The sequence below is a fragment of the Pipistrellus kuhlii genome, unplaced genomic scaffold (genome assembly GCF_014108245.1).
Source record: "Pipistrellus kuhlii isolate mPipKuh1 unplaced genomic scaffold, mPipKuh1.p scaffold_m20_p_32, whole genome shotgun sequence".
NCBI classification, from domain to species: Eukaryota; Metazoa; Chordata; class Mammalia; order Chiroptera; family Vespertilionidae; genus Pipistrellus; species Pipistrellus kuhlii.
In genome coordinates this window covers 89,470-115,051 of record NW_023425532.1, presented here as the reverse complement: position 1 = coordinate 115,051, position 25,582 = coordinate 89,470, and the positions used below count along the sequence as shown (strand labels likewise).

The 25,582-nt window shown below is 46.3% G+C and overlaps 1 protein-coding gene and 1 long non-coding RNA gene across 2 annotated transcripts; one reads left to right on the top strand and one right to left on the bottom strand.

The window, feature by feature from the left end:
- Window positions 1-1,098: 1,098 nt before the first annotated feature.
- On the bottom strand, window positions 1,099-17,840 carry LOC123651059. Its single transcript, XR_006739522.1, has 3 exons — window positions 17,454-17,840; window positions 16,327-16,411; window positions 1,099-1,311 (listed from the first exon to the last, which is right to left on the bottom strand). It is a non-coding gene; the product is annotated as an uncharacterized LOC123651059 (long non-coding RNA).
- A 6,396-nt stretch (window positions 17,841-24,236) lies between these two features.
- Window positions 24,237-24,857, top strand: LOC118731734 (diphosphoinositol polyphosphate phosphohydrolase 3-alpha-like). Its single transcript, XM_036460510.2, has one exon. It carries the CDS (start codon window positions 24,271-24,273, stop codon window positions 24,751-24,753), a length of 483 nt encoding a protein of 160 aa, XP_036316403.1. The 5' UTR covers window positions 24,237-24,270; the 3' UTR covers window positions 24,754-24,857.
- Window positions 24,858-25,582: the final 725 nt, after the last annotated feature.

Sequence of the window (25,582 nt, the reverse complement as noted above, 5' to 3'; positions counted from 1 at the left end):
TTCCTTTGCTGTGCAAAAACCTTTTAGTCCTATTTATCATTTTCTTCTCAGAATATATCTAAAGAAACCCAAAACACTATTTTGAAAGAATATATGCACCCCTATGTCCATTACAGTGTTATTTGCAACAGCCAATAAGGTCTGTAATTGAGTTGACAGTATGATACCATTATAAATTTTCTGGCTTTGATAATGTATCTTGGTTATGTTATTTTGAGGGGGGATCTGAGTGATGGGTGCAGGAGAACTCTCCATATTGTTTTTGCAACCTCTTGTATCTTAAATTACTTAGAAATAAATTATACAAAAATGAGTCAAAATTACAAATAGTTCATAAAACTAAAACTTTATGATGCGATTCAACAAAGATACCAGCAATTATTTGGACCTATAAGGATCTACATCAATTATTCAAACGCTGTTTATTGCAAGTAATGAAGCTCTACTTGTTTGACTCTATTGTGTGCAAAATGATTTTGGTCATGCATCATGCCACCTGGTGGGGAGAGCCAGAAAAAATTCCTGGACTATCCTAGCCGAATTTATTTGGGGGTTTCAAATGAGAAATTATTGGCAAAAATTTAGAGTGCTCTAGTTTTTACCTTCTGGTTATAGGAGATGACTATTAACCAAAAGCCTCAGTAGGCAGCTTGGAAAAGGACAGCAATATCTGAAGCCCCTTTGAGGATAGATGAGTGCCCTCCCCAGTTTGAAAGGCATTTAAGCTGGTCCTTCCTCCTACACTCATTCCCTTTAATGTAGGTCTACTCTTGAAAAAGAGCAGATATCCAGAACCAGCTGTTGCCTCACTTATAAGGAGGTAAAATGACTATAACAGAGACCCATACAACTAACACCTGGGGGCAAAGGTTTTATACTATGTTCCCTCTATGGGGAAGCACCAGACTTCTAATGATCTTTTCCTCAGATATGGTCTCCTGATCTTTAACCACACAACAATTATTAGATTATAAGAAAACAGTGACAAGAGGGCCATTGTACCTGAAGATGATAGTAGCAAACTAAAATAGATTACACTATTTTAAAAAAGCAGCTCAGCATAATGATAAGAGCATGAGGCATTGAACCAGACCAATACAGAGTGGAAAATAGCTCAAAGCTTTATTCTTGTACAGATAAGACCCGTATACAGATAGATCGTGTGATTCTTGGTGTCCATCTGCTTGTCTTTTAGAGTCCACAGGAATACTTTGTTATGTAGGTGTTTGGGTTTTTTTGGTTTTTTTCCTTTAAATATTGTCAATGGTTTTTTGTAGCAATTCAGAATATCAAAATGCTGGGATGGGGATGCTTGGTGAAAAAAATAAAGAGATTAAGTACAAATTGACAGTTACAGAGATATAAAATACAGCATGTAAAATATAGTCAATAATCTCTACTAATAAAAGAGAAAGGTCCAAATTGACCATACCTTCTCAACGCCCACCAGCCAATCAGGAATGACTATGCAATTTAACCCACCAAAAATGGCAGGTTAATTTGCATACACAGGTGCCCAGTGGCGGGGGGTGGGATGCTTGCATCATTACCATGGCAATGATGCAGGCATTTCGCAATGTCCAGCCACTCCAGGCCTCTGGGCAGCCAGGGTAAGGAAGGCCCATTCTGCACAAATCTTCATGCATCGGGCATCTAGTATTGTAATAACTATCTATGGTATCAGATGAGTACTAGACTTATGGAGGATCACCTCATAAGTTATATAAATGTATTATATAATATTGAACATCAACTGTAATTGAAACAATTTTAAGAAAGAACAGTTAGTCAGAGCTTATATGTGAGCGTGAGACTAGAATTGAAGCTACCCTTTAGTTCAACTAAAAAAAGAAATACTTCACCTGAAAAATAGAGAAGACATTTTTCTTTGAAGTTGTGTGTCTGGAAAATGCTCTGAGCACATGGCAGTTAAAATGAAAGATTGTCTCAATTATCTGTACTAATAGCAGAAAACATTGTCATACATTATACTATACAGAAACTAATGCAAAAAAAAATTGCAAGTGGTTTACATAATTTTCTGGCTGTAGATTCACCTTCGTAATTATGTTTATCATTAAACTTGAGTTTCTGGAATATTCATTAATTGGAAAGTAGCTTCATCTATAACATGCCAGAAGGAGGAGGAGGAGGAAGATCAGAACAATATTAACAATGTGCCTGTTTTGCGCCAGAAATAAACTAGTTACTTGAAGGAAAACCTACCAATATCATATTCCCAAAATCTCCATCACCTAAATTTCAGTCTTGTTAGTTTTACCATATTTGCTTCACCTATCCTTTATTGCTTAAGTATTTTAAATTAAATTACATTCTTCTACTTTGCTCTTAATAATTTTGTGTTCATTTCTTTAATAAAGGGAAATTTTCCTCAAAAAATTACCAACTACTACATAAAATAAATTAGCAATAAATACCCTAATAACAATCTCTCACACAGTCCATATCCACAATTGTTGGATTTCCCCAAAATAATTTTTATGTGAGGTGTGTGTTTGTTTGTTTTTAAACTAGTGTTTACATGTCATATAGGTCTTTTTAATCTCTCTTAATGGAGAATATCATCCCTCACAGACACAATTTGGTAGCATATTTTCATCATAGAGAAGTTTAAAAATTGCACTCCAGAATATTGAAAAGCTCTCCTATGGCTGCAATCCACCTCTTAAGGATATGCTCCTATGCTTGAATTTTAAATTTGTATTATAGACAGTTCAATCACATAAAAATTAAAGAGAACTATAATACAACTCTATCACTAAGCTTCAATAGCCATTCACTTTCTGCCATTCTTGTTTTATTTGTCTATTGCACACCCTTTACATTGCTATATATTTAGAGCAGTGGTTGGCAAACTCATTAGTCAACAGAGCCAAACATCAACAGTACAACGATTGAAATTTCTTTTGAGAGCCACATTTTTTAAACTTAAACTTTTTCTAACGCCACTTCTTCAAAATAGACTCACCCAGGCCGTGGTATTTTGTAGAAGAGCCACACTCAAGGGGCCAAAGAGCCGCATGTGGCTCGAGAGCCGCAGTTGGCAGACCACAGATTTAAAGGAACATATCAGGCTGCTTCCTTCCATATTAACCTTGGCACATATAGCAATTCTAATGATGATCATGATGTTGATTATTTGATAACTTGTTTATTTTCTATCCTAGAGTTTTATCAGCATGACAAGAAGAATCTTGTTTTCTGCTACTTGACTATCACCTAAAATGGTGCCTGACTGCCACACAGTAAATGTTCAGTAGCTTTTAAAAATAAGTGCAAGAACAATGAAATATCTTGAGCACAGAGAGATCACTTAGAGCAGGGCCTGGCATTAAGTGCCAGCTCTCAGCCAGATAGCTGTAAATAGATCCCATTATTTAAGTACAGTTACTTACTGTGACTACCACTGTGCTAAAGTATGCTTGCAAGCGTTATTCTCTCAAACCCTCAAATTACTTAATAAGTTCCAGTAAAAATATGAGCATATTCATCTCAAGTGGAAGAAAATTTGATGAACAATGAAATGGAATTTTTCACCACTCAGATTCTTTTTTTTTTTTTTTCATCAGAGATGGGCATGGTATGTAGTGTTGATTACACTCTGAGAAAGAGCTTGACACAGAACAATTGGGAAAGTTTTTTAGAATTTAAAATGCTATTCTTCTTCATGATCATCTTAGGATAACAAATCAGGGCAAACCAAGGCATAAATAATTACTAGAATATTATTGGTGATTGTGAAAAATGCATAATAAGGGAATAGCTAAATGTAGGTGTATGCAAACATAGTATGGAAGATCTGTGGAGCAGATATTTTTCAAATCAGGCAGCAATCATGCTTGCTAATTTTAACAATGAGGTAAACTTGGTCTAATATTATAGAATGATCTCTGAGAAAATTTTATAAGAAAAAATCAAGATAGACTAAGAAGACAATAGTTATTGCCCCATATGTGTTAAACATGAAAATTTCTCGATCAGGCACACCTAATTGTTAATTCTGAGGGAAGTACTTAGGTTTTGAGAGCATTAACAAAGTGGAGGGACATTCTTAGACTGTGTTCCTGGATTTTTCTGCTAGAAAATACATAAAGTATTAATTTTCGTTAGTCGAAGACCAACAAGAACACATCTATGGTTAAAATATTGGGTTTGTTGTTCACTGTAGTGAGGGAAAATAAGATGATAGAACCAGAGAACATCTCAGTAAGAGGATGATGATAAAAGGGATTAATGGTTTGGTGTTTGGATGATTTCAGAAAGCACTCAGGGAGGGAAGCAGATTTTGCTCTGGTTTGGATGTCGTCGGGAAGCAGGGAGATTTCTATGATTGGGTGTCTCAGTAAACCTTAAATAGAAGGAAAGAACAGTAGATGAAGCTAAAACTGTAATTAGTAAAGAAGCATTACTCATATTAACCAGTACAGAGGGATGTTTGATCATTTTTGCAATGTGGACAATATTCGTGTTTTTGTCTGTATTCAGGCATGACCACTGAGTGGTCTTATTTTTGTTTTGATCCATTATGCTAACAAGGTGGCCTTGTCTGCTATTGATGTTCTAAGAAATAATTCAATGAGAGAACACTAAGGCCTTGCAATGAGTGCCAAGCAGCTCCTAGCAACAACAAGGCTTAGCTGGTATTATTAGACCCAACTCCTGGATGTCAGGGCTGCTTTGGTCTTTCTCAATACCACTTCCCTTTAGCCAAGGACAGACAACATAAGCCTCAGAATATTTATCCATTATGTCCATATTTTACCACTCTCAAGATTTTGATCAGCAGGAATTTGTTTGGAGAATGGTGTCTATAGTTGGATGAGGATTAATTTTTCCTGCTTCTTTTGTTGCTAGCATGTAGGATCATTTAATGTGGCAATGGCTATAGAGCAGCATATAAGAATCAGGACAGCCCAAGCTGGTTTGGCTCAGTGGATAGAGCATCAGCCTGTGGACTGAAGGGTCCTGTGTTTGATTCCAGTTGTGGGCACATGCCCAGGTTGCAGGCTTGATCCCTGGTAGGGGACATGCAGGAGGCAGCCAATCAATGATTCTCATCATTGTTGTTTCTCTTTCTCTCCCTTCCTCCATCCCTCCCTCCTTTCCTTTCTGCAATATATATATATATATTTAAAAGAATCAGGACAGAATATATCAACCAAATATAGCACAAGCAATTACCAGGAAGAAAAGTGATTATTAGTACTATTGTACTTGAACAAATTCTTAAAGTTATGAATTCAGTTAAGTAGCAGGATACAAAATGAATATTCAGAAATCATTTTTATTTTTATGCATCAATAAGGAACTATCAGAAAGGAAAACTAAAAAACAATCCTATTTACAATTGCATCCAAAAAATACCTCGGAATAAATTTAACAAGGAAGTAAAAGACCTGTGCTCAGAAAATTATAAAGCACTGAAGAAAGAAATGGAAGAAGATACAACTACAGGGAAGTATATACTCTGTTCATGGATAAGAATAATTAGCATCATTACCATCTATAGATTCAGTGCAATTCCTATCAAAATACCAATGGCATATTTCACAGAACTAAAAAAAACTCATCCAAAAATTTACATGGAGCCACACAAAAACCTGAATAGCCTCAGTAATATTGAAAGAAAGAAGACAAAGTTGGAAGTATCACAACATCTGATATCAAACTATACTACAAGAACATAATAATCAAAATAGTATAGTACTGAGTAAAAACATATAGATCAAAGGAACAGAATAAAGCATGCCTACATCATCAATATTTGACAAAGGAGGCAAGAACATACAATGGAGTAAAGACAATCAATTCAATAAATGGTATTGGAAAAATTGGACAGATACATTCAAAAAATTAAACTAGATCACCTTCTTACACCATAAATAAGAATAAACTCAAAATGGATTAAAGACTTAAATTGAAGACTGGAAACCATTAAAAAATCTAAAAGAAAACATAGCAGTAAAATCTCTAACATTTCTCTCTGCAATATTTGTTCTGATATATCTCCTTGGGCAAGGGAAAGAAAAGAAAATATAAACAAATGGGACTAAACCAAACTAAAAAGTTCTTGCACAGCAAAGAAAACCATCAATGAAATGAAAAGGCCATCCACAGAATGGAAGAAGATACTCACCAATGGTACATGTGATCAAGGGTTAATATAAAAAATTTATAAAGAATGCCATTTTTGGCCCTGGTCGGTTTGGCTCAGTGGATAGAGTGTCAGCCTGCAGACTCAAGGGTCCCAAGTTTGATTCCAGTCAAGGGTATGTATCTTGGTTGCAGGCACATCCCCAGTAGGGCGTGTGCAGGAGGCAGCTGATTGATATTTCTCTCTCATCCATGATTCTGATTCTGTCCCTTTCTCTTCCTCTCTGTAAACAATCAATAATATATATATTTTTTTTTCAAAAAAGAATGCCCTTTTTGGTTTTGCTCAGTGGATAGAGCATCAGCCTGTGGACTGAAGGATCTCATAGTCAAGGGCACATGCCCAGGTTGTGGGCTCAATCCCCAGTGTGGGGCGTGTATGTTTCTCTCTCTCCCTCTCCTTTCCTCTCTGAAATCAATAAAAATATATATTTAAAAATTATAAAGAATGTATACTACTCAATGCAAAAACAAAAACCAAATAATTCAATTAAAAAATTGGACCTGAATAGAAACTTCTCCAAAGAGGACATACAGATGACCAATAGACATATAAAAAGATGCCCAATATCACTAATCATTAGAGAAATGCAAATTAAAACCACAATGAGATATCACCTCACACCCATTAGAATGGTTATGTTCAATAAATCAACAACCAGTGTTGGTGGGGACATGGAGAAAAGGGAACCCTCGTGCACTGCTGGTGAGAATGCAGACTGATGCAGCCACTGTGGAGAACAGTATGGAGAGTCCTCAAAGTGTTAAAAATGGAACTGCCTTATGACCCAGTCTTCCCACTTCTGGGAATATATCCAAAAAATCTAAAACACTAACTCAAAAGAACATATGCAGTCCTGTGTTCATAGCAGTGTTTTTTAGAATAGCCAAGATATGGAAGCAACGCAAGTACCCATTAACAGATGAGTGGATATAAAGCTCTGGTATATATATATATAATGGAATATGATTCTTTCATAAAAAGAATGAAATCTTACCATTTGTGGCAGCATGGGCATGCCTAGAGAGTATTTCGCTAGGAAAAATTAGTCAGAGAAAGACAAATACCATATGATTTCACTTACATGTGAAATCTAAAGAACAAAATAAACATTTTACCATTATGCTCTTGTTGTGTTTGTATGGTAGAAATATTATAGTGTTATATTTCACATTTTTTTTCTCAAGTCTGATTGCAGTGTCATCATGTTGGAAACTTGAAATTAATCATAGTAGGAAATATTGGCCAAAACTATAGTCAAGCCTTTTTTAGCTTGGATATCTAAACACACCACAGGCTTAGGGTTTAAACTACTCTAGCAGTTTGGAGAGGGGGAAAACCATTATCATTGTCAACTGCTATTCTCAAATTGGCCTGCTATATTTTCCTCTGCATATCTGCTGGTTATTTGTTGTTCTTCTGTCCTAGGGTATTCAGATGCTGTAACATTATTTCCTCCTTTTATTGTCACACAGATGCCCACAGGTCCTGTGGGTGTTGGTGGTTTGTCTCCACCACGTGTATTTTAAGGAATGTCAGAATATCTTGTCATCATGCTTTATTGCAAATGTTGTTGACAGTAATTTTTGGTTTTTCTATCAAATTGTTCTGTGTGTTTTTAAGTGGAGATTCAGAGAGACTGACTAACTGCTTTACCACCACCATCATTTCTGACTCTATCACCTAGATTTCAGTCCTGTTAATTTTACCATATTTACTAGTATATCTTTTTAAAGTATTTAAAAGCAAATAATTATAGCTAACCTTTCAATTTCCTCTGAAATACAGTGTCCCAAAAATGTATACACACTTCAGTTATTAATTCCAATGGGTTAAATCTGAAAAGAAACACTGGAATTAATAATTATTCAAAGTGTGTATAAGTTTTTGGGACACCCTATGTTTTAGTATGTTTCTCTTTAATAAAAGAACACTTTTCCTCAACAAAAAATCATCATACTATTATCACAAGTGTAAAAATTAACAATATCCCAATATTATAATCTCACACTCAGTACCTATATGGATTCCTTTCTTTGTCCTTACAATAGTTTTTAAAAGTGAGATATTTTCAAACCAATGTCACATGTTGCATAGTCTTTAAAGGATTTCTTAATCAAGAATGACCTACATCACAAATACAGTTTTCCCTTTATTTTTAGACTGTGATATGTTTGTTCTTTTATTTATTGTTCAAGGTATTACAAATAATAGTACATTAGTCTCCTTTTTTCCCTATTGACCTCCCCCCCGCCACCCTACCCCCCAGCACTTGCCCTCGCCCCCCCCCCCACCATCCCAGTGTCTTGCATTTATTGGTTGTGCTTATATGCATGCATACAAATCCTTCAGTTGATCTTTTATGTTCTTATGAATTAAAAGCCAATGTATTTTGTTCTAGTATATTTATGAAAGTTACTATCCAGAAAAGATAAAATCATTGAAAAATTATCCTATAACTGTGTTCTATAACTGTACTCCATTCTTCATAGGGTATGCTGTTATACTTTTTATTAAACATTTCAAAAAAATAGGGAAAATAATATATAACAAAACCCCTTATACCTATCAGTTACCTTCAACAATCATTTACTTACTCCCCCTCTTGTTTTCATTAATTCCTTTATATTCCCTTTAAAATAACTATAATTAAACATATTGGCTCAGCTGGTGTGGGTTAGCAGTTGAGCGTCAAACCACGAACCAGGAAATCATGGGCTTGATTCCTGGTCAGAGCACATACGTGGGTTGTGGGCTTAGTCACAGAGGGGTGGGTACAGGAAGCAGCCGATTAATGCTATTTCTCTCATTGATATTTCTGTCTCTCTGTCCCTCTCCCTTCCTTTCATGCTAAAAAAAAAAAAAATCAATAAAAACCTATTTTTAAAACTGTTGGATTACATCTTCACTACTTCCTGGGCAGATGTCACATAATAATGATGACACCATCCAAGGGAAACATGTCACAATACATGAAGCCATACCTTGTGACTGGCACTAGAAATACAATGAAAAGCAAAAACAAAAGGTGGAGGTCTCATCTGTTGCCAACACTACACTGAGAAATGTTTGCGCCTATTAACTGTAAAAAGACATTTTGGAGGCAATTGTGCACATTTATATAGGTGTAGGTTTGGGATGGCATTATGGAATTTTGTTGACTATCATGATGGATTTTTCTAAGAAAATACCTTTAATTTCTAAAGATGCATTTTGAAGTACTTGGATGTGAAATATCAGGAAGCTAGGGCCTGTTTTAAACACTCCACTAGGGGTCCCTTAACTCCACTTCCAGATAAATCAGGCCCTTTCCTAACTTCCCTCTCTCACTCTCAGAAGATCCTGTAATTCTGGTTTTTGCCTCCACAGGGCAATCCAACACAAAGATAAGATTTTTCTGGAGATGGTGGTCAAATTGCGGCAAGGTCATGTGTCTGTTTGTGCTTCAATCTGGATCTGAGGTTTGGGGGCAGGGTTCAAAGCCCTCACAATTCAACCCTCAGGAAATTATCTCATTTTGATCTTTAGTTTAAAAGATCAAACAATACCACATCATGGTTTAGAATTCAAGAAGTTACCTAGGATAGATGCCAAATGATTTCCCAAACTCTCATCTCCCATCTCCCATTTACCTTCCCCACAAGCAGGTAACAACCGTTATTGGATAACTTATGTATCATCCCAGAGGTATTTTATATATACACAAGGATGGACATATATACTTCCTTCCCCCGCTATTTTAAAAAAGTATTTTTTATTGATTTCAGAGAGGAAGGGAAAGGAGAGAGAGAAGCATCAATGATGAGAGAAAATTATTGATCTGCTGCCTCCTGCACGCGCGCGGGGGCACACACACACACACACACAGAGAGACAGACACACATACCACTGGGGATGGACCCTGAAACTCTGGGCATGTGCCCTGACCGGCAATTGAACTGGAATCTCCTGGTTCATAGGTCAATGCTCCACCACTTAGCCACACCGCCACCCCCTACCCCCATTTTTAATACAAAAGTGGTAGAAAACACTGTATATGGCTTTGCACCTTCCTTTTCTTGTTGTGATATATCACAGAGATGACGCAGACCCAGAGACAACAGCAGAGCTGGGGCAAAGGGATCTGCCAAGGCCATTTAGTTTAAAATGATGTGCTCAGTCAGTCACAACCAGTAAGTACAAACGTTGGCCCGCCAAAAGTTAGGTAGAGAGGCAAAGGACAGGAACCACACAAACTACCCTAACCTCAGAAAAACAAAATGCCCCAGGGGTGGTGGTGTTCAAAGTTACTATTAGCACATCAGAGAGCACTCACTGGCCCAAAGGTCATATAACCCAAGTAAGGACTTCAAAAACACATTGTTTACACTTACCGGACATTTGGGGACAGTCCTCTGTCCATCTCTCTCGGCCACATTACCTGTGTCCCTCCTTTGGACTCACATGGTAGTCTGTACAGATTTATACTTCAAAGTGTACAGTTCCTTTTTTATTATGTATCTGCCTGTAACACAAGATTGTGAAATCCATGATTATGGCAGAACATGTTTCATTGGCATTTATTAGTACATATTCAGAGGAATTCTTCTGGAAATATGGTGGGAATATCTGAGTATTTTGCTAAAGAAATTTATAGAAACCACAGACAGAAAAAATACTCACTTCCCAAAGGGACCTGATATAGGGGATGCTATTTTGTAGGCACCATTTGATAAATTTAGAGGTCAGATTCCAAGCAAACTCCTAGGCAACTTTGAGGCTTTCAGGGAGAGTCTCATTAACAAAAAGTTTTGGAAGCTCCACCTAGTATCTAGCAAAATTCTTATTACAAAACCTCATTTAGCATTTCCAATATCACTTCAATCATGCCTGTAATATGACTGTGGGGTTTATAATACAAAAGTATTTCTTGGCAATTTAATTCATCATGTATCGTCTTTTTCTCAAAGAAGATCAGTTAAAACTTTCTGTAATTACTGAAAATACAAAAATGCATTATGTGCAACACTGTTTTTAAAAATTAATTCAAAAATATTGTTAAAATTAAAAGTTTAAAAGCTAAGAATGAAATATAAATAATAAACTTCATTGATTTTCCTTTTACTAAGCACTCTGTAAATGTTATATCATTTAATCTTTATAACTGCTCTTCTCAACTTTGTGTAGCTCTAAAGTCATCTTGGTTGTTACCAATTGCCTGAGTGCCACTCTAGAAACCATAAACTTAGACATAAGAGCAAGGTCTTTGAAATTATACAGACTTGTGCTTTAATCCTAATACTTAACATTTACTATCCAACCTTTTAATCTACAGTAAGCCCTCACTTAATGTCACCAATTGTTTCTGTGACTTTAAATGAAATGACCTATTATGAAACCAATCTTACCACAGTCTGTTTACCATTGGTTTAAACAATATATAAGTTCCTATGACATCTCATCAACACTTTAACAAAACAATGTTGAATAAAATGATGTTATTTGAAGAGATGAAGAGCAATTTCAGAGGAGGCATCATTTGGCTTAGGCTTTCAAAGTACACCCCTGCTTGCTGTGATGAGGCTAAACATTAAGATAAAGTTACAGGAAGGTAAATCAGTAAGGATGTTATTGCAACAATCCAGGTAAGAAATTATAGTGGATTAGAGTCAAGTGGTAGCAGGAGAGATGGCAAAATTGTTCACATTCTCAAAACATTTAGAATGTGGACAGAGCAGGATTTCTGGATGGATTCATGCAAAGATTGACCCTAGTGTTTTTAAGTGAGCACTTACAAGCATAATGTTAATGGTAATGTCAATATCAATGTCAATGTTAACTAAGATGAGGAAGAAATAAATGGATGAAGTGAGGGGGATGAAATGAGGAAATTTCTTTTCATAGTTAAAATTGAAATATCAATTAGACATCCATGTGGACTTACAACAGACTCTGGCATTTATACTGCAAAACTAATCTGGAGAGAGAAGAGGGTAGAGATGGCATATAAGGCCACAATATTGGATGAGCTTACCAGGAGGAAGAGTGTAGGTAGAAAAGAGGACCAAGGATTGAGTTCTAAGGCACAACGATTCCAAGAGGTCACAAGGAAAGGTGAACCTACCGCAAACACTGAGAAATTGAGATAAGGTCAGAGAACAACCAGAAAAGTTTTGTCCTGGAGCTCAGGCGTGTATATGGCCTGGCAACTTGACTGGACCATGGGGTTGCCAAACGTTAGCCTAAACCTTATTTCAAGGTGTGTCTTTGGTGAAATTAACATTGGAATCCATGGACTCACTGAAGCAGTTTGCCCTCCCCAGGGTGGGTGGTCAACAACCAATCCCTTGAGAGTCTGAATAGAATGAAAAGGTGGAAGAATGTAGCCCTTCCTGTATAAAGTACTGAGCTGAGGCATGGATATTCTGCCTTCTGCATTACAATTCTCTGGTATTCGGACTCCAAATGGAAACTACATCATTGGTTTCTCTGGTTCTCTGGAACTTGAGCTTACACCACGGGCTTTCCTGGGACTCCAGCTTGGAGACATCACCAGCTCCGGGGACTTCTCAGTCTCCACAACTGCACGAGCCACTTCCTAGAATAACTCCCTTCCTGTGTATATATCCCATCAATTTTGTTTCTCTAAAGGACCCCGAGTAATACACAAGAGAGGTACTTCTAGGTGCAGGGAGTGATCAGCTCTGTGCAAAAATTATGATTGGGCCATTAGGGAGAGGGTTGTGAGAGAGGCATCTGACGTAGAAATATTGTCATTGCTACCTTGAGCAGAACAGCTTCAAATCAATAGAAGCTGCACAAGCTTGATTGAAGTATGAATCAGAGAGCATGTGAGGAGAGGAACTGAGGACAGTGAGTGCACACCACGCTCTACAGGAGGCTTCTTTGCTTCCACGGGGAGGATAAATGGCCCTAAGAGACAGCAGGGAGGGAGGGAGGGAACCTGGACTAATACACTTGAGAAGGAACAAGCCTGTTGAAGTAAAACTCTATGATGACAGGATGTGCGTCAATAGAGAGGGGGCAGTGTGTTCACAGGAGGACAGACAACCAGGGTCACAACACCGGGTTTTCATAAATAATTAACTGGCAGCTATCAAAGGCTGTGGCAGGTGGAATTCTAACACTGGCTCCGGATATTTCCCAGCACAATCCCAGGACTGGACAGGATGAGCTGTCACCTGCATGTGTGTGTTAGCTTACGTGGCTAAAGGGATTCTGTAGGTGTGATTAAGGTTGCTAGACTGTAGGCCTTAAACGGGGAGATTATCCTGGATTATCCCCAAGAGCCTAACCTAACAAGCGGCCATTTAACAGCAGACAGTCCGCTCTGTCCAGCAGCAGCAGCAGCAGCAGCAGCAGCAGCAGGAGAAGCAGGGAGGTCGGGAGCACAGGAGATCTCTGCTTCCGTGCAAATGGAGGAACCACATCACAGGAACACAGGCCGCCTCTGGAATCTGAGGGCAGCTCCCCACGCCCCCACACCCACAAGGACGTGGGGTCTGTCCTGCCACCACAGGAGCTGCACCTGCTGACCACCTCAATGAGCGGGGAGACAGCTTCCCCAGAGCCCCCAGGTAAGACCCCACCACACTGACGCCTGGATTTCAGCCTCAGGAGACACTACAGAGAACTCCCAGGATCCACGCCCCACCTCTGGCCCCCGGAGGCTGTGAAAGAGGAAATGCGTGGTTTCAGCCGCCAAATGGGTGGCCATTGGCTATGCAGCAACAGAAAGCTGACCTTTCCGCGATCGGTGTATTGGATCTGTGGTGGGAAGGCAATTCTCTGTGGTTCAACAACCTGCTGGACAGGAGGGGGGTCATTGCAGGCCCAGCACAACCACATGTGGCTCTGAGGTGCCAGTTACAATAGGAACTGTGGGAGGCTCCTTGCAGAGAGCTCTGGATGGCGGGCAGGGAAGACTACCTGCCATAGCGGGGCAGGACCAAGGCTGGAAGTGGGACAGCAGCAGCAGGCCATTTCCTGGGAAGGCGGGGCGGCTCAGTCAGTGCGCAGGCTGGACGCTGGGGCTGCCCATGCTGTCCCTGACCTTTAGATGAGAGACTTCCGTTCCAAGGTTCTCTGTGGAGAGCAGCGGGCAAGCAGTCAGGGGATTGCAGGTAGTGGCTCTGAGTTACATGGAAATAAATCATTCTGCAAAGGGGCTGATGGCACAGACATTCTTTGAGGCTTTAGAGTCAGACAGACTGGCTCCTATACCCTATATCCTAGCTGAGTTTGTTGGAGGGGGGTTCGAGGGGGGGTCGGAGGGAGAGAGAAAGGGAGAAAATAAGACACCCCCTTGATACACAAATTTGAGAAATCTTTACATACCACTGGGGTTAAGATCCACCTGCTGAATTTCAGCACGCAGACAGCTGGGTCACCTTGAAGGACCCTCTAACCCTGGAGCCTGCTACGGTGCCTGGACAGGGAGAATTTCTTGCTACACCCAGCCCGCTATACTCAGCAGCTCCCAGTGCCCAGGCACGGCTGACTTCCTGGCTTCAGGATCCGTGTAGGCCTTTTCAACGATCTCTCCATTGTCTGCACTGTTCTCCTCCTGGGAGAACTGTGGAAATTCCACTGGTCTTTGCAAATACAGTGATGGTGCCAAAAAAATCATTTAAAAACTGATGAATACAAGACCAGAAATTCTGTAGCTATGATTTTCACCATTAACTGTTTTGGTGAAAATCATAACTACTCAGGAATATGAGATCAAGTCTGTGAGCCGCAAACAAGGGAATTTCCAGGGACAGCCACGCATGTTCGGAGACACAAGGTTCCCCTGATCTGCCCCTGCCCCTGTTGCCTCTCTTCTCTCCCCTCCACTTCTGTGTCTCCTCGTTCCCGCTCTTGCAGGCAAGTGTGCCCTGCGGAGACTTGTAATTCATAATTACAGTCCAGTCTTGTGTTAGCTTCCCTCGGAGACACTTAGAGACTAGAATATGTTGTGCGTGCTGTCTGCACGTCCTGTGTGAAGTTCCCTGCAGAACACACAGAGCTGTTGCTGAAGGTGTGTGGGGTTCATGTATGTCATATGGAATCGTGGACAGCAAACCAGCCTGGCGGCAGGACAGTGCCTGTGTTCCTGGAGGCACTGCCTGTGTGGCTGCTCCGTGTCGGGGGCCATGGAAACCCTTCTAGACGCGAGGTGCTGGAGGGTAGCACTCTGGTCCATGTGTCCACGTGCTTCCACAGCACACAGCTTTCAGCACACACCGTGGCTTACAGCAGCTCCTCCCAGGACTCAGCCATGCACCTGCCTATCTGTACATGCCACCCCAACTCTAATGTCATTATCAGCTGAGTACTTTATGTCAGGGAAAGAATTGTGACTAAAGCTGTAAAAATAGAATACTGATATAGTAAAGGAATGGAATTTTTATATTTGCATTGGTATTGTCAAAAGCATGATCTTTCCTATTTTTTAATGTGGGGTATGTTGACCAATACATGAAATCATTGTGACAGTAGTTCTTCTGAGTCCCATCTGTGCGACCTCCTGGCTGTGTGGCCAGGACCAAGCTACCTGCCCCCTGAGCCTTCGTTTCCCCCTGGGAACCTGGAACAGGGGCACGTATGCCATAGGAATTTTGGGGAAATTATATGTCAATCCCTAAAACACAGTCGGCTCTCATAGATGTTTATCCTCGTCTCTTCTGATGTTGCAGCTCAAGAATCAGACAAAACCACACAGACAGGATTCCTTTGTAAGTAGCTGCACCATTAGAACGCTCGCCCCAAGCAACAAGGCAAGAATACTGCCTGCCCCCACTTCTCAGAGCAAACGTCCCCAGTACGTGCCTGGCTGTCTCTCCCTGAGGGGCTGTGGAATGTGTGTGACAGCTGGTGACCCTGGGAAACCTGTTCTGCCCCTGAGGGAGCAGGTCCCATGGTGCCTGGGCCTGTGGGGGCACCGTGTCCTGATAAGTAAGCTATGTCCCCCTGGGCTGCGTTCCTCTCTCCGGGAAGGAAGGGCACGCTGCCAAGAACGAGAAACCAGCTCTGCAGCCAAGGACCCTCCTCAGATGCACACTCATGGCGAGGCGCCCAGGAGACAGAAGCAGCAATGACTGCAGGCGTCCACAAGGACTCTGGGGAGCCACCTTCCAATGGCACGGACATCAGGGCAGTACACCAACCTTTGTCCAGAGGGGCTGGGAGATCGCTGGGATGAAGAGCTTCTAGAACGCCGGGAGGTGGGATGGCAATGTCGGACGGCTGTGTCTGTGAGAAAAGAAAGGGATGGTAAGACAGGGCTGCTGGGGGCAAGCGATCGGCTGTGGCCACACTCAGTCCTGGCAGAGTGCTGGCATCCAGGAGCCCAGAGTTCCCACCTCAGGTGGCTGCCCACCAGCTGTCAGATCCTGGGAAGCTTAGATAATGTCATGGATCCCAACGTTCTCCCTCATAAAAAGGGAACTCTTTCCTGTGAGGGTTTTTATTAGGATTAAATGAAAGAAGATGATGAAGTGCCCAGAGCAGGTGCCCATCATTACGTGGACTATTACTTAACATTAATATCAACCTTTATTTCAAGTACTTCACTCCATTGTTTGGCTTTCATTGTGTTTAAGTATATAAATGCAGTTTATTCTCAGTGATGCTGCCATGTACACAACATACAATACATAGCAGATGTGAACACCAGAGTGGCACATGTCCTGCACAGATTAAAATAGTGATGAATGTCTCACTCTAAGCCACGTGCGTAGGAAGAGCAGTGCTGACTCCAGGATCGCTCTACAACCACACTGGGACCTGCACCCTCAAAGAGCTCGCCCCAATCCCGGAGGCCAGAACAGGCCCTCTGAGGTGGAGGGAGAGGTGAGGGAACAGCATTCCAGGCAGATGGACTGGCTGGAGCCAAGGTCCTGAGGAGGGATCTGCAGCCAGCGGTTCACATTCCGGCTCTGAAATATGTCCCAGCTGCCCTGGCCGGTGTCCTCGTTGGGCTGGAGCTGCGTCCTGTGCACGGAAAGGCGGCAGCTTCAACTCCCTGCCAGGGCACATACCCGGGTGGCAGGTGTGATCCCTGATCAGAACGCAGACAGGAGGCAACTGATCCATGGTTCTCTCTCACGTACATGTTTCTCTCTCTCTCTCATCTCCTCTCTCTAAAATCAATAAAAACATATCCTCAGGTGAGCATTTAAAAAAGCCTCCCAGCTGACCAGCAGAGTGTGCAGGGCAGCGGGCACACGCCTGGTGCTGACAGAGAAAACACTGGTGTGGAAGCAGGGCCGTTTTCTCTCTTACTGTCACTCACCGTCCCACAAACACTCTGCGGGGCCTGTCCAGGCGCATCAGAAAGTGTCCTGGAAGAGGGTTGACAGAGACAAGGAACAAGGGCCTTGACCTGTCCTCAAGGCTGTCGCAATGCAGCGGGGGAGACGGACGCTTCCTCACATCCACAGATACTGTCGGGCCGCCTCCGTGTGTGCTCAGCAACGTTCCGGGCTGTGGAGATAGCAGCGGACAAGGGACAATGATGGCTAAGATCAGGGCGCTTCTCTTCAAGCCGGGGCTCCGGGGGAGGCGGGAGATAAGCAATGCCGGAACAGAGGAGGAAAGAACACAGTCAGCTCGCTGGCGAGTGGCATGCCAAACGGACAATGTAGGCCAAGGTAAAGGGGATGGGGAACATGGGGGTGGGGGGAGGTGGAGGATGCCCGCACTGAGCAATATAAAATATGGTGGCTGGGCAGCCTCTGAGAGCAGGGGAAGGCTGACCAGGCCTTCATGGCGGGGGCACATTAGTCAGGCCAATGGAGTGAGGAGCCTTCCACAGAGGGATGAGCTGGAGCAAAGGTGCTGAGGAGGCAGCCAGGCTGACAAGAGCCGGACTGCAGGGCCGGGTGAGTGGGGGTGAGTGGTGAGGGGACAAGCGTGCCCACAAAGGCAAAGAGGAAGCAGGGCCCAGGCTGAGGAGCTGTGTGAGGGTTTCCCTTCACCCTGATGAGGACCCGAGCAGCACCAGGCAGGGTTTCGGTGCTGAATTAGAAATCCCGAGGGCACGGCGTCAGGGAAAAGAGGCCCCCGCAGTCAGGGCCCTGAGGGAGCGAACGAGGAATCAGCGCCTGCTGCCTCTGAGAGAGAGGGCTACACATCCTCCCTCCCCGGACCAGACACCCCTCCATCTTTGTGTCCACACCATGGAATGGCTCCGGTGCCATCCTGTCTAATGAAGAGGGAATATGCAAATTGGCATCACACCAAAAAAAAGATGTCTGTGCCCACAGCAGAGGCGAGGTTTCCACAACACAAGATGGCTGTGCCCAGAGCGGAGGCAGAGTCCCATAAGGAGCCTTACTGGGCCATCCGCAGGGACCTGAGGCTGTGAGGCACTGGGCTGGGGTAGGGGCCTGAGCCTCCGCACCCCCCCAGCCCGGTGGGGCTTGACAGGGGCCTTTAGGGCACCCCCCCTCCCGCACAGTGGGACTTGACAAGGGATCTCAGGCTGTGTCCCTACCCAGCGGGGCTTGATAGGGGACCTCAAGGCGCACCCCCACCCCGGCCCAGCCCAGGCTGCGGGACCTCAGGCTGCTCGCCCCTGACCCCCCACCCCAGCACCGGTCGAGGGGAACTCAGGCTGTACCCCCTACCCTGGTGCAAGCCAGGGAAACCTCAGGCCATGCCCCCGGCCCAGTGGGGCTTGATGGGGGACCTCAAGGCGTGCCCCCTGCCCCAGTGCCAGGCTGGGGGACTGCAGGCCACTCCGCCCGCCCTGGATGCCAGGCCTATGGACCTCAGGCCATGACCCCCGCCCAGCACAGGGCCAGAGGGCCTGAGGCTGTGCCCCCGACCCAGCGGGGCTGGACTGGGGGCCTGAGGCTGCGCCCCCAAGGGGCCTGCCGGGGGTGGGGCCCACTGTGTCTGGATCTCGCCCAGTGGGGGTGGGGCTGGCTTGGTCTGGTTCTCCTGCAACTTTGAGGCGCCTCCGGTGGGTGAGGACTTGACTCTGGATCACATGGTGTGACCCAGACCCTGACAGGAGGAAGATTTTATATGCATTAATTAATTTCCTTTCATCTCTGACACTTCTATTTTAGAGAAAGGGCAAATAGTAATATTAAAATATTTCCTCTAATTAGACCTCTTTTAATGTGCACAAATTTCATGAACTGGGCCACTACTTACTCATATAATCACAACATTAGATATCCGGTATTCACCCTGAGATTCATCGATTAATCCAGGAGAAAACTGGGAGGTATATTGTGTTCCATTTGCTGTCTTTGACAAGTGTCTCCTGGGTTACCCAGTATGACCCAGTACGAAGGCACTTGTGTGGCTCAGGAGGAACACTGCACAGAAAGAACAAAGAGTCTGGGGAATGTGGAGGGGGTTTGAAAGACTTCCCTGCCCACCTCCCCACATGAAATGATAGCACAGAGCTCCCCACAGTCCCTCTTCTTTCCCTTTCCATCGCTCAGGAACAAGGAGGAGCTGCAATGACAATGTCCTCTCTGATCCACGTGCCTCTGTCACGCCCTCTCTCTCTGTCCATTCCCACGGCGATGCTTCCAGTGACACACACTGTCCGATCTGCCTGCTCCTTCCCCCTCAGAAAGAAATGCAGAAATACGCATCCCAACCTTGTTGGTCTCGGGGCAGATCCTCTTACCTTTAGACCAGGGCATGGAGCGATGCCCTCCTGGGAGCCCGATGTCCTGGGAGGAACAATGGGAGAGCAGGAGCTGTACCAAAGCCATGACATGCAGGTGCACCTCAGCGGCTCCGAACAGGTGGGACATATGTCCCAGTGGATGCGAGAGGATGGCTTTGGGGTCAGGCAAACCACGGTGACCATCTCAGCTCCATCACTTACTGCCTTACTGACTTAACCATCTCAGCCTGATTCTTAATCTGCTTCAGGGGGGTCCTGATACTCATTATCCACGTTTGTGGGTAAAGACATATTTAGTGCATAAAATGATGCAGACCGTCAATAAATTACGATCAGTGCTGCGAGTCAGGGCAAAATGGAGCATCTTCTTTTTTGTATCACTCTTTCCACTTCCTGCTCACAGGGAACTGAACCTGGAGCTGTTAAGTAACATCTCAAGATGACACACATAATTGCTGAGAGAGAGAGAGGCATTCAGGCGTTCCTTCCACTATATTGTGCAAGAGAAGAACGTCCACATGGGAAAGTAACTTTCTTTGAACTCAGTGGCTCTGAACAAATGAACACCTTACCCAAGTACTCAACTCTGACTGTCATCAAAGAATGTCACACAAAACATAGCTCCCGATGGAAATACTCCTTTTGACAAGACTGGCGATACTGTGACTGCACAGCTGGAGAGCCATGAAGACGCACGGAACTGCAAACTCTAAGCATCTCTTCCACGAGATGCAAATAAAACGGCCTCCTTAAGATTCCATTGCCTGTCAGTTAGAAAGGACACAGTGCTCAACACGGGGCCGGCACATAGACTATTCATACAACTATTTCCTGTCAGCCTCATCCCTCTCCTTCGGACTCCAGGGAGAGTCCCATGTCAACCTCTTCGAGCAGAGGTGACCTTTCTACTCTAAAGATGTTCCCTCTCATTATTCCTGCTGGATCTAGGTGGGTGGCAGTGAACAGCTGTATCAGCTAGCTTTGGATGCATAACAAACATCCCCCTCCCCCATTTAGCGACTTGAAACAACAGCTGATGCTAGCCCTCACATTTCTGCGGCTCAGCAATGGTAGCTGTGCTCAGCGGAGTGCTCCTTCTGCAGTTCTCTCTCAGGAGCCTCCTCATGCTCCTGTGGTCAGAGCCCTGTCCGCTAACTGGCTCTGCTGGGGACGGCTCAGGCTCTAGGATGGCCTCCCTCACATTCTGGCCTTTGGTTCAGCCAGCTGGGTGAAGGGCATGCTCGGCCATGGGCCTCTGGTCACCCACCTAGGCCCAGCTTCTTCATATTTTTGTCATCCTGTTTGAGGAGTGAGGAGGGCAAGCACTGTTAATTCTCAGCTAGCTTCACAATTGCCTTTGTCCCAGGGACAAAGGGAGTTCCAGCTCCCAGGCCAAGGACGATGTGGGAGGGGACGCAGGCTCAAATCACAGTTCTTACTGTAACATGTTACTATTACAGCGGTTCCTCTAATGGCCTTGAGTGTCACTGGAGAAACACTAAGCTGGACAAGCCCGCAGGAGTGGTGGAAGGTAGTCTCTCAGAAATGATGTTAGCCCCTCTTTGGAAAAAGTCACAGCCATCTTCCCTGACATTCTAATGGGCGGGTGGTAGACTTGGTGTATGAAATTCTGAGGACAAAAAACTAACTTCAAATTTTCCTGGGCCTTGTGCTAAACCTGTAAGCTGTGGCTCTTTACCCAGTAACATGCTCTGCATGCCTTTGCCAGTAGGAATCCAGCCCGCTTCTTTCCATATTATAATGCTGCTGCTGTTCCTCTCCCTTCCAATAGGCGTTCCCCCAGGCAGGGGCATATTGCAGGGGCATAATCTGACGGGAAAGTAACAGAAAAAAAGTAGAAAAAAGCCCCTCTGGTGAGACAACATATGGGACCTGGTATTGCAAAGTAATCTTGTGATGTGGCTGGGGCCTGGTGGGACCACTCCTCAGCCTGGACATCCTTCCTGTCTCCCGCCTCAGCTACAGGTCCTTCAGATGTATTCAAATCATCGCTCAAAGCTGAGTACACATTTATCATTTTCTACTACAATGTCCTACCCCTATTTTTAGGACCCTATGGTAAAGTCTATTTTTGGGTGGTTGATATTGTTTCTGTGAATGCCATTCCCCATTCTAAAGTTACAAATATTTTTATTGATTTATAGAGAAAGAGGGAGAGGGAGAGGGAGATGTGCATCAATGCAGTCAGCTGCCTCCTGTATGCTACCCGGGGTTGAGCCTGCAACCCTGGCGCATGCCCTGCCTGGGAACTGAATGGCAAACGTTCACTGCAGGGATGATGCCCAACCACATGAGCCACACCGGCCAGGGTTCCCCATTCCAAATTTACATGGTCATTGCTGACATACATGGAAGACCTTGTATTTTAAATATTACGATTTCATTCTACTATTTAAAGGAATTTATATAGACACCACTTCTTGGGTGTTTTCCAAGAACATATCCATATCATCTGTAAATAATGACAACTTTGCCTTCTTAACCAAAACGATAGTCTCTTTTATTACAATCTCATTACACTGGAAGGAACACTAAAACAACATTAATGATCTTGTGATAACAGATGTTTGCCTAGATCCTGATTGTAAAGGGTATTTTTCCTAGGGGTTTCACATCACGTATGTACGTGTGAGCATGGGCACACTGAGGGAGACAGCTTGCTAAAACCTATTTTCCTCATTTGTTTTTAATCACGGTGTTTCATTCCTACATCTGTTCCTGATCACAAAAACATGGTCAGTACCGGGTGTGTCTTTGTTGGTGGAAGTCATTCTCTTTGTCTCCATTTAATCATTTTCCTCATACACACCCATACCTGTGTATCACTGTATGCTCCAGGTATTGCCGATGTGTGTTGCAATGAACAGCATCAGTTTATGAGCTATTCTGGGTATCAATGGGGCGGTCAGACCCTGGGGAGCTGAACTAACTTGTTTAAATATTGGACTGTATGTTTCATAACTACCCTGTTTCCCGGAAAATAAGACAGTGTCTTATATTAATTTTTTCTCCCAAAGTTGCCCTAGGTCTTATTTTCGGAGGATGTCTTATTTTCGGGGAAACAAGGTACTTTCCATTTACATCTCAGCCAGTTTCCGCTGGAATAAGGAATTATCCCATTGGAGGCTGAGGTGTGGAGGATCTTACCTGCCCGGTGGCAGCAGTGTCTCTGGGTGAGGGGGAGACACAGAGGCACGAAGTTGCAATATGGCCATGGCTGAGGGACATCAGAGGCTCCTCCATGAGGCTCCTGCTGCTCCTAGAGCAGGAAAACAACACAGAAACTGAGCAGGGAGGGAAAGCTTTGGTGGTTGAATTTCTGGCTGGGGGGTGTGTGTGGGGGTGCTGGGCCTAGAGGATGGGATGGGCAGCCAGAGCAGCCAGAGCACCCAGTGGCCTTGCTGCAGCCCAGTGCCAGGAGGCCTCTAAAAATCACAGTGTAGACTGTGAGGGGTTCCCTCAGGCCCGTTTGCCAACCCTCCACCTGCACTTACCCAGGAGAGAGAGGAGGGTGGGGGGCGTGGAGTCTGGAGCTCCTGGGGGTGTCGTGGGGCGGTGCTCCCTGTTGGGGCACGTGACCAAATGCAAGGAGGCGAGGGGCTTACTGATGGAGACCCCAGGACCAGCGGAGGGGACAGGAAACCGTCCAGCTGTAGGCTGTGCCAAGAAGCTGGCAGGGGATGAACCTGCCAGAGCAATGGACTGCCCGCCATGACTCAGCAGAGCTCAGGTGAGACCTGGTGGGGAGGCCAATGGCTCTGACACCCCTGCCTGCTGGGTACCAGGGAGCAGGTGCGGGTCCCATGGGCGATGGGGAGGATGCACTTGGCTCCGCTGCGGGAGCACCACGGCCCGTGAGTGTCCGGGCGGGTGGGCATGTGCACGTGCAGGGCTGGCGCCCGCTGGTCCACTGGGGGCCTCACCCGCGCGAAGGCGAGTCCCGCCAGAGGGGCGGGCGCCTGCGCACTGGGCCCGGCGCAGCTGCGGGAGCCGAGACCCCCGCTCCCGCCCCCCGCCCCCCGCCCCCCGCCCCGCGGGGCCGCGCACGCGGGAGGGACGCGCACGAGCACGCGGAGCCGCTCGCCTCCCTGCACCGGGCGGGCGGCGCGGAGGGGCGCGCGGGGGCCGCGGGGCTGCGTGCGGAGCGGAGCGCGGCGCCGGCCACGCAGCGTGAGCGCTCGGACCCGGCGCGGAGGGCGGGCCGCCCGGCTGACGTCCGCGCCGCCCCCGCCCCGCCCCCGCCGGTCCAGGCTCCGGGTCGGGGCTGCGGCGTCGCCCGCCTCCCGCTCACTCGCCTCCGCTCCTTCCCGCCGCCCTCGCCCGGAGCCCGTCCTCAGCGGCAGCGGCAGCGGCAGCGGCAGCGGCAGCGGCAGCGGCAGCGGCAGCGGAGCGCAGCGGCGGCGGCCCGCGGAGCACGGCGGCGGCACCCTGGAGGATGAAGTGCAAGCCGAACCAGACGCGCACGTACGACCCCGAAGGCTTCAAGAAGAGGGCGGCGTGCCTGTGCTTCCGCAGCGAGCGCGAGGACGAGGTGCTGCTGGTGAGCAGCAGCCGCTACCCGGACCGCTGGATCGTGCCGGGCGGGGGCATGGAGCCCGAGGAGGAGCCGAGCGGCGCGGCCGTGCGCGAGGTGTATGAGGAGGCGGGCGTGCGCGGCAAGCTGGGCCGGCTGCTGGGCGTCTTCGAGCAGCGCCAGGCGCCCAAGCACCGCACCTACGTGTTCGTGCTCACCGTCACCGAGGTGCTGGAGGACTGGGAGGACGCGGTGAGCATCGGCCGGAAGCGCGAGTGGTTCAAAGTCGACGATGCCATCAAGGTCCTGCAGGGCCACAAGCCGGTGCACGCCGAGTACCTGCAGACTCTGAAGCTGGGCGCGCCCGCCGCCAACGGGGGCCCGGCGCCCGGCAGCGGCCCCTAGTATGTACCGCGCCCCCGCCCTGCCCCGCGCCCCGCGCCCCGCGCCCCGCGCCCGGGGCCCTTTGTCTCCGCAGCCGCTCCCGCCGCTTCCCTGTCCCGCTTGCCGGCCGCGGGCGGACGCGCCGCCGTTTGCAGGAGCCGGAGCCGCTGGCCGGCGCGCAGGGGCGTCCGAAGGTGCCTTAGCGCCCGCCGGCCCGGGGCCCGGGGGCGCGTGTGGGCCGTGGGCCCGGCCTGGGCCCGGCCCGGGTTCGGGCAAAGGCGTTCGGTCCGTCCGCCCGGGTGTCCGGCGTCTCGCGCGCCTCCTCCCCGCGTCGTGTCCTCCTTCGCAGTGTCAGCCCCGGGCAGCCCGACCCGCTGTCCAGGGCAGTTTGCATTAAAAGATGTTTCAGAACTTGGGCTGCTTGTGCTCTTGTCGCGCGCGACAATGCCTTTCCCTCCGGGAATAACGGGATCCCCTCGCCCCTTTCAGAAGCGTCTCCATGTGGAGGGACAGCATCTGATCTGCAAACACCGCTCCCAGCTGCAGTGCTGACCGCTTGCTCGCGGTGGCCGTTCCCCAGCGGCCCCAGTGCAGGCTCACCTGAGCCCGGAGAGCAGGTGTTTCTGGGGAGGGTCAGCCAAGCGCACCCAGGGCCCTCCTGGGGAAACTGGTCACAGGGGTGTGCAGCGAGCTCCCTTCCAGCCCCCAGCCCTGCCTCACGCCCTGGGCATGGCCCTGGCTTTCTCACAAGCAGCTCGGGAAAGAAAGCTGCTGCACATGTTTGAGTGGAGCGGGATCCAGGCAGCGGTCCAGGCAGACGTCCGGCTGTGGGTAACCAGCCATGGGAGCG

What these genes read in the sequence shown, in the direction of transcription:
- LOC118731734 (XM_036460510.2), top strand. Translation starts at nt 24,271, where the DNA reads ATGAAGTGCAAGCCGAACCAGACGCGCACGTACGACCCCGAAGGCTTC.